Below are 15,571 nucleotides of genomic sequence, written 5' to 3' on the forward strand. Positions count from 1 at the left end.
TTATTTTTAACTTTTTGATATTTTTTTTGGTGGCATTACTCTCTTAGTCTCAACTTCACTAGATATTTAAAGAGGAATGAAAATATGCTTCTCTTAGTATGACTATGATTTAAATAATCACCTCTTTTGCTATTGTTATGTGCTGTGTGTTGAAAATCTCACTCCATTTGGAATGAATAAGGACAGCTTACCTAAGCCTCTTTTTAGCAAATACAGAGACAAATCTGTTATGACAAGATTGTTTCATATGATCACAAAAAAGATAGGTATGTCATTGCCAACCATTTTAACTATATATACTCCCTAAATATTTTCCTCTCATCTATTTTATTCCTCCTAACTTACAGGTCAAAATTAAAACCGTTATTTTTCAATAGTAGGGCTAAATTTAGTACCAACTTATAAGAAAATGACCTCATAACAAACTGTGTCCTTCTCTCATTTCTTGTCTTCCTCTTCCATTGAGTTCTTAACTCGCTTTGGTTCGGCTCCAACAATGGCTGCCGAAGCACCCCCCGGGGTGGAGCGACAAAGAGTTTCGGTGGTGGAGGATGATAGCTCGGTAGAGAATAGCTCTGTTGAATCAGAAGAAGAAGAAGATGATGATTTTGAATTCATAAACCAAGGAGATGATGAGGAGCTAAACACAAACCATTGTATTGATCAAATGAGTAGGAAGAAAAAGAAAGCATTGTTGGAATTTAGATGCAGAGTTGAAGATTCAATCTTGGGTAATTATCTCATTGAAAAACCACCCAAATCTCTATCTCAAGAAGAGAGCATTAAACAAAGAGCTATTCTTAAAGAAACTACTCTTTGGGGTATTCCTCTATTGCCTAGTAAATCCCATGAAGGAACTGATTTTGTGCTACTAAAATTCTTAAAGGCCAAAGATTTTAAAGTCAATGAGGCATTTAATATGCTAAGAAGGACATTGAAATGGAGAATTGAGTACAAAACAAATCAAATCATTGATGAAAAATTATGCCCTTTTGTTGATATTGAAAATGGTAATAATAAGGTTTTTTACTACAATAGTGTTGACAAACAAGGTAGGCCTTTGTGTTATCATAGTTACGAGGCTTTTAAAGATGAGAAATTTTGTAGAGATGTTTTTGGGTCTCAAGAGAAATTTAATGATTTGTTGAGGTGGAGAATTCAAGTTCTTGAAAAGGGCATTGAAAAGCTTAGTTTCAAGAATGGTGGGGTGAGCTCTATTCTCCAAATTATTGACTTGAAAAACTCTCCTGGACCAGCCATGAAGGAGCTTGGGATGTTTACTAAGAAAGCTTTGCTTCTTCTCCAAGATAACTACCCTGAGCTCATACATAAAAATGTAAATTTTATAAACACAAAAACACTATTTTTTTTTCGTATCGGCAAGAAAGTTTCTATTTTCGGTATTTGAAGAAATTATAATTTATTTTTTTATATCACAGTTTACATTATAGACATTACTAACTTTTGAAAATTTTTGATTAATTTATAGCCTTAAAAATAGAGTTTAAATATTCAGTTACATTCGTATGATTTATTTTTCTTCATATGCGTGCCATTATTATTTTAAACTCTGTTTTTGATATCATGAGATATCTACTATAACTACAATTTACGTATATGTCAAAATAAACAGTTCCTACTAATAAGAGTAGAAAATGATACCTTCTTCTTAATGTACGTGTTTTATATGTATCTAATATTATGTAAAAAATATTCATATGTGTTTTTTTTATTATTTGTTGGACAGATTATAATTAATGTTCCATTTTGGTACTATGTGGTACACATTCTAAGATCAAGATTCTTAACTCTCAAGACAAAACAGAAGTTTGTATTTGCAAGATCATCAGAAGTTACAAAGACCCTTCTCAAGTGAGCAATTTTTATTTATTTACTTATTAATTTTTCTTCAATGATTTTTAATTTACCTAAATTTAAACTTGAAATTTTTTATTTCTTTTATTTATTACTGTTGTAATAATAATAGGTTTATAGCAGCAGAGAATATTCCAGTTGAGTATGGTGGGCTTAAAAGAGAGAACGATAAAGATTTCTCTCCTTTAGACGAAGCAGCAGTGCTAAAGATTAAAGGAAACACAACTGTTTATGTAAAATTTCCAGTCTCAGAGGTACCTACCATATATTACATATATAAAAGAGGCAATAATTGTTCTTCGAACTATAATTTTTATAGAATTTTATTATTTTCCCAATATTTATGCTTTACATAAATTTTCCATTCGATTAATCTACAAAATTACACATTTATAATAGTTGTACGTCTCCAATACCTAAAATGCATGGTGCACCATCTAATTGACACAATGTGATAATTAAAATGATAGCAAATTCTTAGTAAATTTTTTAAAAAAATTCAACTTATGAAATTTTCCAATAATAATGACTACAAAATAAATACCATTATAAAAAAGATGTGTCTAAATTAAATTGTACTTATTTTTTGTGTGCCCCATTATAAAACATCCTTATTATATATATTTATTCTTAAAGAGAAAATTACAAATTTTATCTATGAATAGTAATTGAATATATTTTCTTCTTCTTATAAAGGTTGGTTTAACAATGGTGTGGGATTTCACTGTGGTTGGATGGGATGTATCATATAAGGAAGAGTTCATTCCTGATGATGAAGGCTCTTATAAGATTCTTCTTCAAAATCAAAATCACCATAAGAAGAGGTTTGAAGATCATCATATTCATAATTACAGTGTTAGAAATTCTTTTTATATTAATGAACCTGGAAAAATATGTATTACTATTCATAATCCTCATTACAAAAAAAAGACTCTTCTATATAGATCTAAAGCCAACCCTACTATTCCCATGTACATCCTTTTCAAAAAATAATACTAATAGTCATTTCTATTTTTCTATTCTTGCATTAATTAAATGTATTATTAACTCTTTTTTGGACATCATCTTAATGAATTGTAATTTATTACACCTTTGTATGCTTATGATTATGTATATCTATATATAAAAATCACTTGACATGAAATCTAAGAATGTAATTTTGGTGATTTTACTTTTATTAAAAAGATATCCCACATTGGTTAAAATAAAAATTTTATTTACATAAATAGTGTTACAAGATATTAGGTTGCTTAACATTGAAAGACGCCATTTATTCTCATTTATATAATAAATGAAATTTATAAATATGAACATATGAGAGTGAGATATAACAATAATAATATATAATTTTTTTTGTATTAGTCTATACCCCTTCCAAATGAAGGACGGTTACAAAATTTCATGATTTATTGTTATTGTTGTTACAATAAAAAGAATTACTCTTTTAGTAGTCTACGTTTAAACAAAATAAAAATCATTTAAAAGATATTTAAAATTTAAAAAATAATTTAAAATAAATTACATTTATTTTCTTCTCTAGATCCATGACCTAGTCACTGTTCTTTCTTTCTTTTTGCCACTATCACTAGGGGTGTTCATAAAATATCCGATCCAATCTCATTCGCAACGTGTGGATATTCGCACTTGTGCGGATTGGATTAGATTAGAAGATTTAAAATTCGTACTTGTGTGGATTGGATATTGAATGATATGTAAAAGTAACCGATCTAATTTAATTTAAACATATTTATATATAATTTTTAAAAAAATTATATATATATAATCAATATTTTAATGTAAAAAAATAATAATTTAAGAATCTAATATAAATATATTTTAAAATTTAATAGATTAAATTTATATTCTATTATTATATATAATATAATAGGAAAAATATAATTTAAAACAAAAATTAATAATTTCTTTTTACATTTAATTTTTTTATTTGAATTTGTTATTTTATTTATTTTAATTTATTTTTAAAGATATAAAAGAACAATAATTTGTTTTGTTTTTGTTGTTAGTTATGTAATTTTTTTTAATAAATATTAAATAACTTAATATTAAAAGTAACCAATCCAAAGTACCCGATCCAATCTCCACTTTTGTAGATTAGATTGAAATAGATTTGAGTTATTGTGCAGATTGGATTGGATCGAGAATATAAAATCCACACTTAGTGCGGATCAGATGTACTTTAAGCAAAATAGTGTGGTTTGGATTGGATGAACACTCTTAACTATCACCATCACAACCTAGAATCCAAATCAACCAAAACCAGATCTCCATGGAGCATGGAGCCACTCGCACCAAGCCCCCATGAATCATAAAGACGCTCGCACCAGTCCCTCGCACGTGTTTTCTCTTAATCGCGCAAACCCAACCTTTCTCTGAAGTCTCTCCTCTCTCGTCGGAAACCAACACCAGAACAACCGTCTTTGCTTCTCCTCTTTTCATTCTTCGACGACGAGGATTACCCATCATTCCTCGTAAGATTAGAGCCCAGAGAGAGAAGGAGCTCAATCAGATCCGAGTTTGGGATTTTGAAATTCAGATAGTGAGGGATTATTTGAACCCTTGTTCATTCCTTCGATGAAACTGCTTTGGCAAAAGGGCATTTGATCTCAATCATTTTCATGATTGGATTGACTATTTGGGAACATATGTGATACCAATACCTTGAAATCATTGATTTGTCCATTTTTGTTTTCTTAGTAAAAATAAAAACAAATTTTGAATTAAAAAAAAGAACCCTAATAGTGGTTGTAGATCGCTATTAAAGGAAACCCAGTTTGGGAAATCTAGTTTGGATTTGAGAGTTTTGAGTTAGAAAGTGAAAATCTTTGTCAAAAAAAAGTTTTGAAAATTCTTGGATTTCAAATTGGGTAATACTAGGGTTTTTGAGGTGTCGGGGTTCTTTGGGGTTTTGGGTTGGGGGCTTGCCGTTGGTCGGGGTTAGGATAGCCGTCGATCGATTAAGAAGGGTGTAAGGTTACAAATACCATTGGGCTGAGCAGAGAAGAAGAGGAAGAAGAAAATGATAAGTTGATGAATAACTCCCTTTTTTTTATCCATTAATCGAAAATACTCTTATGTTATATTTCATTAAAACGTACCTACTATTATGAAATTGTTATCCAATATATTCTCATCCTTCATTTAAGTCTAGCACATAATTTATATTAACTTGAGGGGTATAATGGAGATATCATTTATAAAAGTGAGTATATCTTAAAGAATATAGAAATAATGGTAAAATTAAAATAAATAGAGTAAAGTATACAATATAATTTTCTCAAAAAGAAAGGCTACCATCGAGTTGAGGAGTAAAGAGAAGAAGGAAGAGAAAAAGAAAGGGAAATTTGAAATTCTATGCTTAAAATGCCATTTTATTTTTTTCCTAAATGTATAGTTATTAAAATTGTTCCTATATGCCAACTTTTTTCATTTTCCTAAACTACCCCCCTCATTTGAATCAGCCTCTCTCTTCCTCTCTCTTCATCTCTCTCAGCCGAACCCCCTCCCCCACGATACCCATCTATCACAGCCAAAAATTGTTCAACCCATCCCTCTCACAACCACCCATCTTCGTCGACGCTCAACCCGACCTACCCACCGCCGTCGAAGCTCAACCCCGACCAACCACGACGACCAATCTCAGGCGAACCCGAAGCAAAAATGTCGAAGGTGTGTTTGGTTTTCTTCTTTTGTTTTTTTTTTTAAGTGTTAAAAGATTGATTTAGATGTGTTTTTTGTTTGTGAAACTTTGTTGCAAAAATGTCCGACCAATATCTGCTGTGGGTTTTTTTTTTTTTTTTTTTTTCTTCGATTTCAAAGAGAGGCCGATGGTCGGACCTTGGGGTCCGATGGGGTCCGACCATCGGACCCCAAGGTCCGACCATGGGCCGTGGGGTTTTTTTTTTTTTTTTTTTTTTTTTTTTTTTTTCTTCGATTTCGAGAGAGGCCCGATGGTCGGACCTTGGGGTCCGATGGGTCCGATTGGGTCGGACCCCATCGGGCCCAATGGTCCGACCATCGGGCCCAGTGGGTTTTTTTTTTTTTTTTTTTTCTTTCGGTTAGAGAGATGAAGAGAGAAGGGGGCTGAGATGGGTTGCGAGTTCGTCGGAGTGGGTTGCGAGTTCGTCGGAGTGGGTTGTGTGCTAATCGTGGTGGCTGGGTTGTTTTGGGTGTTGGGTTTGTTCGGCTGAGAGAGAGGAAGAGAGAGGGTTTCAAATGAGAGGGGTAATTTAGGAAAATTGGTAAAGTGGTCATATATGACCAATTTTATTAACTTTACATTTAGGGGAAAAATTATTAGATAATTTAAGCATATTAATTCAAATTTCCCAAAAGAAAATGAAAAAAAAGAATTTTTTTTTATAATTTTTTTTTATTTTATTTTTAAATTACTTAAAACTAATTTTTCTAATAACTAAATTATATGGACTAATCAAAACACAATAAGTATACAAGTTTGTACACATAAATTATTTACCGTGATAGTTAATTATGAACATTTAACAAAATAGAATAAAAACGTGAGTTTAGAAGTTTTTATCACCTAAAAAATTAATTTATAGAATTAAGTGTCATAAATTGTATAATTTAAGTAGTTTAAGCGTTAATATCTCACTAGAATATGATCGAAAGATTTTACTGAATAGAAATTTTACTTTATATATCGATGCTCATTACAATAAGGTTAACTCTTGAATTAGATCTCCAACATTACATTATTACTTCCATTTCATAATTTTCATGCATCAAAACACACTACCATACAAGTTCATTGAACCTCAATACACAACAAACAGAACATAAAAAAAGGTTACAAAATTAGAGATGAAGTAGCAAATTTTTGTAGCTATTCTCTGAATACAGAGATAGAGAAATGGACACATGCCCTTTTACTTAAAAATGAGGTGTAACAAAAATGAGTTGTGATAGCCATGCAAAACTGAAGAGTGTCCAAAGATTCCTTAACTCCAAAAACACAACTCAATAATACCATAACACAACCTACGTGTCTCCGCGTAACTTCTCTTTAAATACCAAACACAATCCATTCTCCAATTCACCTCAAAGCAGAGTAATAACAATGGCTAATACTAAGGCTTTGCTCTCTCTTTCCTTTTGCTTCTTTCTTCTGTTGCAAGGCACCTCAGCCATCTCTCGCTCACGCTCACGCTCTCAAGATGAGTCATATCGCCAACAAAACCAATGCCAAATAGACAGAATCGAAGCCCGAGAGCCCGATACCCGAGTCGAAGCCGAAGCCGGACTCATCGAGTCATGGAACCCCAACCACAACCAGTTCCAATGTGCTGGTGTGGCAGTTGTTCGTTATACCATTGAACAAAATGGGCTTCACTTGCCTTCTTACACCAACACTCCTCAACTCGTCTACATTGTTAAAGGTCCAGTCTTTAATACACATAAATATATTTACTTACTCTGTTTTTGCTCTGTTTTTTACTTTCTATTATTTCAGGTAGAGGTATTTTGGGAGTGACTTTCCCTGGTTGTCCTGAGACTTTTGAAGAGTCCCAAAGAGGACAAGGACAAGGACAGAGCCAAGGCTCTCAACCAGACCGACACCAAAAGCTTCGACACGTCAGAGAAGGTGACATTGTTGCTATCCCAGCTGGTGTTGCTTACTGGAGTTACAACAATGGTGATCAACAGCTTGTCTTTGTTTCTCTTCTTGACACCAGCAATGTCAACAACCAACTCGATGACAATCCCAGAGTATGTCTCTATCTACTAATTCGATTCAATTAACAATAACAATTATGTTATGTTATGTTAGCTAATTTACAACAACACTTGCGTAGAGATTCTACTTGGCTGGAAACCCCGAAGACGAGTTTGAGCAGCTAAGGAGAGAAGGAGGACGGGGTGCTCGCTTTGATGAGAGAATCCGGGAAAGGAGCGAAGGACGACACTCATCGGAGAACTACAGGAACATCTTCAAGGGGTTTAACAGCAGATATCTTGAAGAGGCATTCAATGTTGACTCCGAGACCGTTAAGAGGCTTCAGGGTCAGAACGACGACAGGAACAGCATCATCAGAGTCAAGGGAACTTTGGATTTGGTCAGCCCCTTGAGGTCTAGCCAGGAGCACCAGCGCGAGGAGAGGTACGAGGACGAGAGGCAGAGGGAGATCGAGCAAGAACGGAGGAGAATGAGCCGTGGCGGACGGTATGAAGCTAACGGTTTGGAAGAGACCTTCTGCTCCATGAGGCTTAGGGAGAACATCGGCGATCCTTCACGCGCCGATGTCTTCACCCCTCAAGCCGGCCGCATCTCCACCGTCAACAGCTATAACCTCCCCATCCTTCGCTTCCTCCAGCTCAGCGCTGAGAGAGGCGTTCTCTACAAGGTAAGCTTTAAACTGACATCTTATGATTAGTTAGCGATTTTAATTAATATAATACGCGAGACCTAATATTAAATTGCCGTGCAGAATGCTATCTACACCCCACACTGGAACGTGAACGCTCACAGCGTGATGTACGTCCTGAGGGGACGTGCTAGAGTCCAGGTGGTCAACCACATGGGACAAAAGTGCTTCGATGGAGAAGTGAGACAAGGCCAGATCGTGACAGTGCCACAGAACCACGCCGTGGTGAAACAGGCAAGCAGCGACGGGTTCGAGTGGGTGTCATTCAAGACCAACGACAACGCATGGGTTAGCCCCTTGGCCGGACGCACCTCGGTCATCAGAGCTCTTCCCGAGGCAGTCCTAGCCAACGCTTTCCAAATCTCGAGAGACCAAGCCAGGAACCTCAAGTACAACCGAGAGGAAACCGTCCTCTTGACCTCATCCACTTCCTCTCGCCGCGAGGACCGGTACGAGAGGAGGGCTACTGCCTAAGTTAATAGAAAGAAATATATAGTGCAGTAGTGTATAATGTAGTGATATACATTATATATGGCATGTAGCGTTTTGGGGTACTTTTTTGTACTTTTAAAAGAAAGTTCATGTTTACACTGTTAAAATCTAATAATGTTATGAGAACCCTTTTGGTTATGAACTTCTTTTTAATTCCATTTTCCATTTTCAAGGCTTGTGTTATAGTGGTTTATATGTTGAACTTGAGCTTAATACCTACCAAAGAAATATGGAAGAAAAACTACAAAATTTAAGTAACAACAAGCTTCGATTCACAACTAAATTATATGGCCTGAATTTTGTTCCAAATCTACTTGTTGGTGAGTGGTGACAACTACATTGTTTATGATGTTTCAACCCTTTCAACTTAAGTGGTTTTTTCATCAAAAGCTGAAAACTTTAATGCGATGAGCTCAAAGAATATATGGACACAATTAACTATAGCTGTTTCATCAATGAAATATATGAGAAAACTAATTTGTTTTCTTCTTTTATGTTAGCAAAGACTTTAACATTTTTAGCAGCAAGTGTCACTAGCTATATTGATTAAGAATCATCATATCAATAACAATTGATTTTTACTGCTATATTTGCTATTTTGGGAAAAAAAGAAAGTAACCAATTTTTTGTTTTGTAAAATTTGGGTCTTTAATTTGAAAGCCAAATTACAAGTTCAAACCAGATACTTCCTCAGTTTCTTAACATGTTCAAAATTCAGTTACAAAACTAAATCTTATTAGAGATATAATCCCAGTCAAATCTTCTTAACCCAATTCTTCTACTAGATTAGATCATCTAGAAAAACTCAAAAGACATCTTATTATAAAATTTAGATAACACCAATAATATGTAAGTACTCACTTAGAGTAGTGAATATTCATAGATATTGTATAAATATTGTATAATATACATGCAAGTACTGTAAATAATAGACAAAAAAAATAAATAGAAAATATAGTAATTCAGTGGGAGCTTTGAGCTCGACTTGCCTAGTCCACTGTTAAAAGAAATCTTTCGCTCTGTATTTTTTTTTGTTCAGATCAACTCAACCCCTTCGAATAGAGAAGGTTCACCTATTTATAGAGAGTAGGTGAAGGTTACAATAGTTCGATCATAATGACTACATCGGTTATAAAATAATTATTACACTTGCCTTAATGGCACTTGAATATGCTTGACTGTTATCTTTGTTGATTGGTGTGTGTTCGCACATTTTCTTTTCTGATAATACCACAATTTTACTAAATAAGTGGGGTGTCTTCATTGATATAGCGAGATTCTTTTACTTAATATTGCGAGGTCCCTTTTAATGCCGCGAGTTTTCTTTAGTGTTGTTCTCGCGAGAGTAACAGGGAACTAATATGCTAATTTGATGAATGTGTTCTCATCTCTCAATATGTATGCATTGGATTTTCTATTCAAAAGTTATTAATCTAAATCAAATGCATACATTAATACATACCAAATTATAAATTGAAAAGATCAAATTTAATTAGGCTAAAAAAAATAAAATAGAAAATGACATAAGTACTAATACAATTATTTCAAATTATATTGAGAAAGGTAGTGAATAATAAGGGTGCTGTAGTGCCAATGCAGATTTATGACAGAGCTATTTCATGCATGTAAATAAAATTGAATAAATACAAATGAAATTTTGTCATCATATAACCAAATATGAAAATCACTCAAAAAAATTGATAATATGTGTAAAAAAAATAAGGGGTTTAATTATAATATGCATGCAAAGTGAAGAGTTGTCTATAGATTCCTTACCCCAAAACTCCATACGTGTCTTTTCAACTCTTCTTTCTCTTCATCTATAAAACCAAACACAAATTTCACTCATCAAAACCACCAAAAACTAAACTAATATAGTAACTAAAATGGCTTCAACACCTCTTTTGCTCTCTCTCTCCCTTTGTTTTCTCGTCTTGTTACATGGCTGCTCGGCTAGAAGCCGAACAGCTATGTACGGAGACCAAAACGAGTGTCAGCTCAACAGGCTTGAAGCCCGTGAGCCAGATCACCGAGTTGAGTGTGAAGGAGGCATGATTGAGTCATGGAACCCGAACCACGAGCAGTTCCAATGCGCCGGCGTGGCTCTACTCCGTCTCACCATTCAGCCTAATGCCCTTCACTTGCCTTCTTACACCAATGGCCCTCAACTCATCCACGTCATCCGAGGTATATATAAATGTGTTAGTATTTTTGTTTTGAAAAAAAGTTGATCATAGCTAATTGTGTGTATGTTTTTGTGGCTTAGGAAGAGGTGTTCTAGGAACATTGTTCCCAGGTTGCGCCGAGACATTTGAAGAGGCACAAGTATCAGTTGGGGGTGGTCGGTCAAGCCAGAGAGATCGTCACCAGAAAACTCGCCAGATTAAAGAAGGAGATATCATAGCAATTCCAGCTGGAATGGCTTATTGGTGTAACAATGATGGTGACCAACCTCTCATGACTGTCAACCTCATCCACATTATCAACAACCAAAACCAACTTGATATGTCTCCAAGAGTAAGAACAATTAAGGATCATAATTCATTATTTTTTCATGCATGGTTGAATTAAATTAATTTTAATTTCATTTATCATTTTGTAGAGATTCTACATTGCTGGTAACCCACACCAGGAATTCCCACAAAGCATGATGACACAACAAGGACGGCGATACAGCGAGGAAAGGCGAGAGCGAATCGAGGAAGAGAAGGAGCAAGAAGGATTGCCCAACAACGTTTTCAGGGGATTCAGTGTCAATTTGATTCAGGAAGCTTTCAATGTGGATTCTGAGACCGCTAGGAAGATTCAAAACCAAGACGATTTCAGGGGTTCCATCATCAGAGTGGAAGGCAAGCTTGACTTGGTGAAACCACAGAGGTCTCGCCAAGAACAAGAGCAGGAAATGCGCCGACAAGAGTTGCAACAGACTGAGAGGGAGCACGCTCGCCTCTCAGGACGTGATTATAATGGTTTGGAAGAGAATATTTGCACAATGAGGCTTAGGGAGAGCATGGGTGACCCTGCTCGTGCCGATGTCTTCAGTCCTCAGGCCGGTCGCCTCACCACCGTTAACAGCTACAACCTCCCCATCCTCAGCTTCCTCCGACTCAGTGCTGAGAGAGGTTTCCTCTACAAAGTAAGTGTATTTCACCTATGTTATATAATTATATTAAAATATGTGAGACCTGATATATCGATAATATTACTATCAAATATTAAATTGTAAGATCCCATATTAAAATGTATCAATATTAAGTATGCCACTTTTTGTAGTGTTTAACGGCTAAATTTTAAATATTTATTTTATTTGAATTATGTAAATTTAAATTATGCTTCTTAATTGTACTCCTAATTGATTATAATTTTGTAATTAATTTACAGAACGCAATGTACGCACCACAATACACCATGAACGCTCACAACATTATCTATGCGATAAGGGGAAGTTGCAGGTGTCAAGTTGTGGACAACAACGGACGATCAGTGTTCGAAGGTGAGATTCGCCAAGGCCAGGCCTTGACGGTACCCCAAAACTTTGCAGTTGTGAAAATGGCCGAGAAGGAAGGATTTGAATGGGTGTCGTTTAAGACAAACGACAGAGCTCAAGTAAACCAATTGGCGGGAAAAATATCGTTCATGAGAGCTATGCCGGAGGATGTGATCGCCAACTCATACCAAATCTCGAGAGAACAAGCTAGGAGGCTCAAGTACAACAGAGAAGAGTCTTCTCTTTTCACCACTTCCCACCAGGGGATTAGGGCTGCTGTTACTGCTTAATTAAGTACATTAATTAACAATGTGTAATGTTATACATTATCATGTATAACATTACCTAATGTACCTAATAGTGAAACTTGCCACATGGTCCTTTGCTTTTTGTTTTGTTTTTTTTTTTGGTTTAAGTTTGGGTAATTTTTTCTGTTTGGCGCCATGAGTAATAATAATAATATGAATAAATACCCTTTTTATGTTAAAGACTTGGTGAGTTTGAGTTATCTTTTTTTGAATCAATATAATAAATCTTCATAAGAAGACAAATCAAAAGTTTGGGTAATTTGTCACTACTTTGCTTAAAGTCTTTTAGATTTCTTCAGCATTTATATATATGAATTATGATTTATATATATATATATATATATACACTTATCATATTTTTTTTTTTTTTGACAAAGTGATTAAAATTACTCATGAATTTACGACGCCCACGTCCGCCACCGGCGCTGGAACCTCCTCGAACCAGGATAGCTCATCGTCTAACCGCAGAGCATGCTTTGCCAAGCCATGGGCCGCTAAATTCTCAGAGTGGGCCACATGGGACAAAACTGCCCCCGGAAATTTAGACAATAAAGCTATAACATCTTCAAACAACGCTCCTAACTTGTTGAAATACACCTCCCCATTGGTGATAGCCGTCACCAAAGCTAACGAATATGAATAAACTGAAAACAAATCAAAAAACCAAAAATTTTTATTAGAAAATAATCAATCCGATCAAAAACTCAAAACTCAAAAATTAAAAAACTAGATCCCCATATAAAATACTATAACTAGCCAAAGGGAGACCCTTTGGCTAGTAGCAACTTAACTCTTGTATTTTACTTCATCATTATCTTAGGATTACTATCCCTTACTAAGACCCTAAAACCTAAAGATTTTGATATGTAATCTAGTAATAACAAAATCCTGCAATGCTCCCATCCATAGAATATCAAAAATTTACTTTGAAAATTATCGCAATAATAAAGTAAGCAACGAATAATGTACTTCAATAACCTTGATTATCAATGATTAGTGTAATTCAATACAATGAAACAAAATAACCTTGATTATTAAGCATTAATGACCCATTAATTCCATAATCTTTCCCTAAATAAACAAAATCAACCATATTAATTCATTATTAATGTCCCCATTTTTAAAATATTACAAATTTCTTTATTGTACTTATCCCAAAAAAGTAATTTTTATACATATTTATTTATGGTAAAACTTTATTATAATCAAATCAATTTATATTGAATTGAAATTACTTAAAATAATCCAATTTAATTATTATGACATAATTATTCCTATTTTAATTTCCAATAGAAAAGTTGTAAAACTTCCAAAAATTGTATCCTTTTAAGTTACCATAAAAACATTTATAATGATACATTCCTATACGACATAGATTACAAACCAAATTCCATAAAATTTGACTTCTCAAATATATCTGAATACAATAAATTCGCATTTGACAATTAGTATTCCCACCTCCTTTTAATATAATATCTTCGTATTTATTATTCTTTAAATTACTTGATTAATTTTAAATAATAATATTAGAATCTGAAACTAAATTCCACCACTTTCCCTTTTTGCTAATAATTCCTAAAAATATGAACCAACCATAGCTAAAAGCTATTATCGTTTAAACTTAATCCTCCTTAAACCTTATTTCATTTGAAAATATTTTTAAAATATCATTTTAAAATTTTCTTTACATCATACCTTAACTTAAATAACCCTTATATTCTAACTAGTAAAATTTGTCTAGTGCATAACTTGTTTATTTTGTAATTTTATTGTGTGAACATTTTATTATATTTTCAATACAAGAAGCCGTGAAAATTTTAAACAAACTACCCTAAATAATTAGGGGCCAACCATATAATAGGCGTTATAGCCTTGTAAGGCGCCAAAGCCATAAAAATGGCGCAAATATAGAACAAACCAATAACAAAAAGATTACAATATATCCCATTATAACAAATTAACTTTACAGAAATAAGAAATTTTCGGACAACAAATTCTTTGAAAAAACTTCATAGTTTTCTCCGTACTCTTTCCTCTTACAACTATCAAAACAAGATTTTACAAGAAAAATAATAAAAATAAAAACAGAATATACAAAATTTAAAATGCAAAAGAAAAAATTGATGGTAGATCTTATAAGAAAACAACACCATATAAAACTTTAAAGATTTTCTTCATATATTTTGACATTGATTAGAACAGAACAAACCTACACGATTTCATTGATGAAAAAAATGACAAAAAGACTAAAGAAAACTTAACTCTAATCTTATTAAAGAGAGAACAAGATAAAAGAATGTCAGAATGAACCTTACCTCCGGTGCTGAGAAGAAGATATCTGTCACCAATTTTTATTTAAGGAAACGTGTAAAAATTCTTCTAGACTGATTAGAAAATGTTTTGATTTCTGATGATTATAGATACTTTTGGATCAGGCATGTGATAACGCATATAGAGAGAAGACCAAGAATTTTGCAGCTTTGGATTTATAAGCTACAACATTTGAAAATCTTACCAGCTTTGCTATTTGACAAAAGATAAAACACTATAATCAAACAGTAACTTATATCGAAAGCAATATATTAAATTATATATTACATAATAATGATAACAAATTTTTTTTTATATTAAAATACAATGAATTTCAAAGCAAAAACCGATGAGCTTCAAAAGTACAGAACCAGTGTGATGATGAAAACTAAAGACGAAAAAGATAGTGCAATTCTTGATGAAAATGAAGAAAAAAAAATGGCGTCATCAAGAATCCCATTTACAATTCTATAATCAAACAAAAAATTTTGACTGCACGCTATTTCAAAATCTCCCAAAACAGAAAGGAAATGATCAATCTCTCTTTGATTCATTAATTCGATACAAAAAGGAAAGCAATAAATAATAGTCTGACCTTGTAAAATAATCAATTGATTTCGATTTCGATGAATATCTACTCCGATGATGAATGATTCCGCTTATAAAAGTAAAAGTTTAAAAAAAAAAAAGAAAAA

At 33.4% G+C, this 15,571-nt stretch overlaps 3 protein-coding genes across 3 annotated transcripts; all 3 read left to right on the top strand.

Moving 5' to 3' along the window:
- Positions 1-96: 96 nt before the first annotated feature.
- Positions 97-2,962, top strand: LOC115713897 (patellin-6-like). The gene is made up of 4 exons (XM_030642377.2): positions 97-1,336; positions 1,748-1,872; positions 1,988-2,129; positions 2,572-2,962. Exons 1-4 carry the CDS (start codon positions 497-499, stop codon positions 2,866-2,868), a joined length of 1,404 nt encoding a protein of 467 aa, XP_030498237.2. The 5' UTR covers positions 97-496; the 3' UTR covers positions 2,869-2,962.
- A 3,972-nt stretch (positions 2,963-6,934) lies between these two features.
- Positions 6,935-8,913, top strand: LOC115713898 (prunin 1 Pru du 6.0101). The gene is made up of 4 exons (XM_030642378.2): positions 6,935-7,292; positions 7,367-7,623; positions 7,710-8,258; positions 8,343-8,913. Exons 1-4 carry the CDS (start codon positions 6,974-6,976, stop codon positions 8,751-8,753), a joined length of 1,536 nt encoding a protein of 511 aa, XP_030498238.1. The 5' UTR covers positions 6,935-6,973; the 3' UTR covers positions 8,754-8,913.
- Positions 8,914-10,616: 1,703 nt separating this feature from the next.
- Positions 10,617-12,835, top strand: LOC115715260 (prunin 1 Pru du 6.0101). Its single transcript, XM_030644104.2, has 4 exons — positions 10,617-10,958; positions 11,038-11,288; positions 11,374-11,907; positions 12,153-12,835. The coding sequence occupies exons 1-4, from the start codon at positions 10,658-10,660 to the stop codon at positions 12,546-12,548; spliced, it is 1,482 nt and encodes a 493-aa protein (XP_030499964.2). The 5' UTR covers positions 10,617-10,657; the 3' UTR covers positions 12,549-12,835.
- Positions 12,836-15,571: the final 2,736 nt, after the last annotated feature.

This window comes from Cannabis sativa, chromosome 4, assembly GCF_029168945.1.
Source record: "Cannabis sativa cultivar Pink pepper isolate KNU-18-1 chromosome 4, ASM2916894v1, whole genome shotgun sequence".
Classification (NCBI taxonomy): domain Eukaryota; kingdom Viridiplantae; phylum Streptophyta; class Magnoliopsida; order Rosales; family Cannabaceae; genus Cannabis; species Cannabis sativa.

Coding starts and splice junctions, on each gene's coding strand:
- LOC115713897 (XM_030642377.2), top strand. CDS start 497: ATGGCTGCCGAAGCACCCCCCGGGGTGGAGCGACAAAGAGTTTCGGTG. Junction 1,337..1,747: donor CTGAGCTCATACATAAAAAT/GTAAATTTTATA, acceptor TTTGTTGGACAG/ATTATAATTAATGTTCCATT. Junction 1,873..1,987: donor GTTACAAAGACCCTTCTCAA/GTGAGCAATTTT, acceptor TAATAATAATAG/GTTTATAGCAGCAGAGAATA.
- LOC115713898 (XM_030642378.2), top strand. CDS start 6,974: ATGGCTAATACTAAGGCTTTGCTCTCTCTTTCCTTTTGCTTCTTTCTT. Junction 7,293..7,366: donor ACTCGTCTACATTGTTAAAG/GTCCAGTCTTTA, acceptor CTATTATTTCAG/GTAGAGGTATTTTGGGAGTG. Junction 8,259..8,342: donor AGAGAGGCGTTCTCTACAAG/GTAAGCTTTAAA, acceptor ATTGCCGTGCAG/AATGCTATCTACACCCCACA.
- LOC115715260 (XM_030644104.2), top strand. CDS start 10,658: ATGGCTTCAACACCTCTTTTGCTCTCTCTCTCCCTTTGTTTTCTCGTC. Junction 10,959..11,037: donor ACTCATCCACGTCATCCGAG/GTATATATAAAT, acceptor TTTGTGGCTTAG/GAAGAGGTGTTCTAGGAACA. Junction 11,289..11,373: donor AACTTGATATGTCTCCAAGA/GTAAGAACAATT, acceptor ATCATTTTGTAG/AGATTCTACATTGCTGGTAA.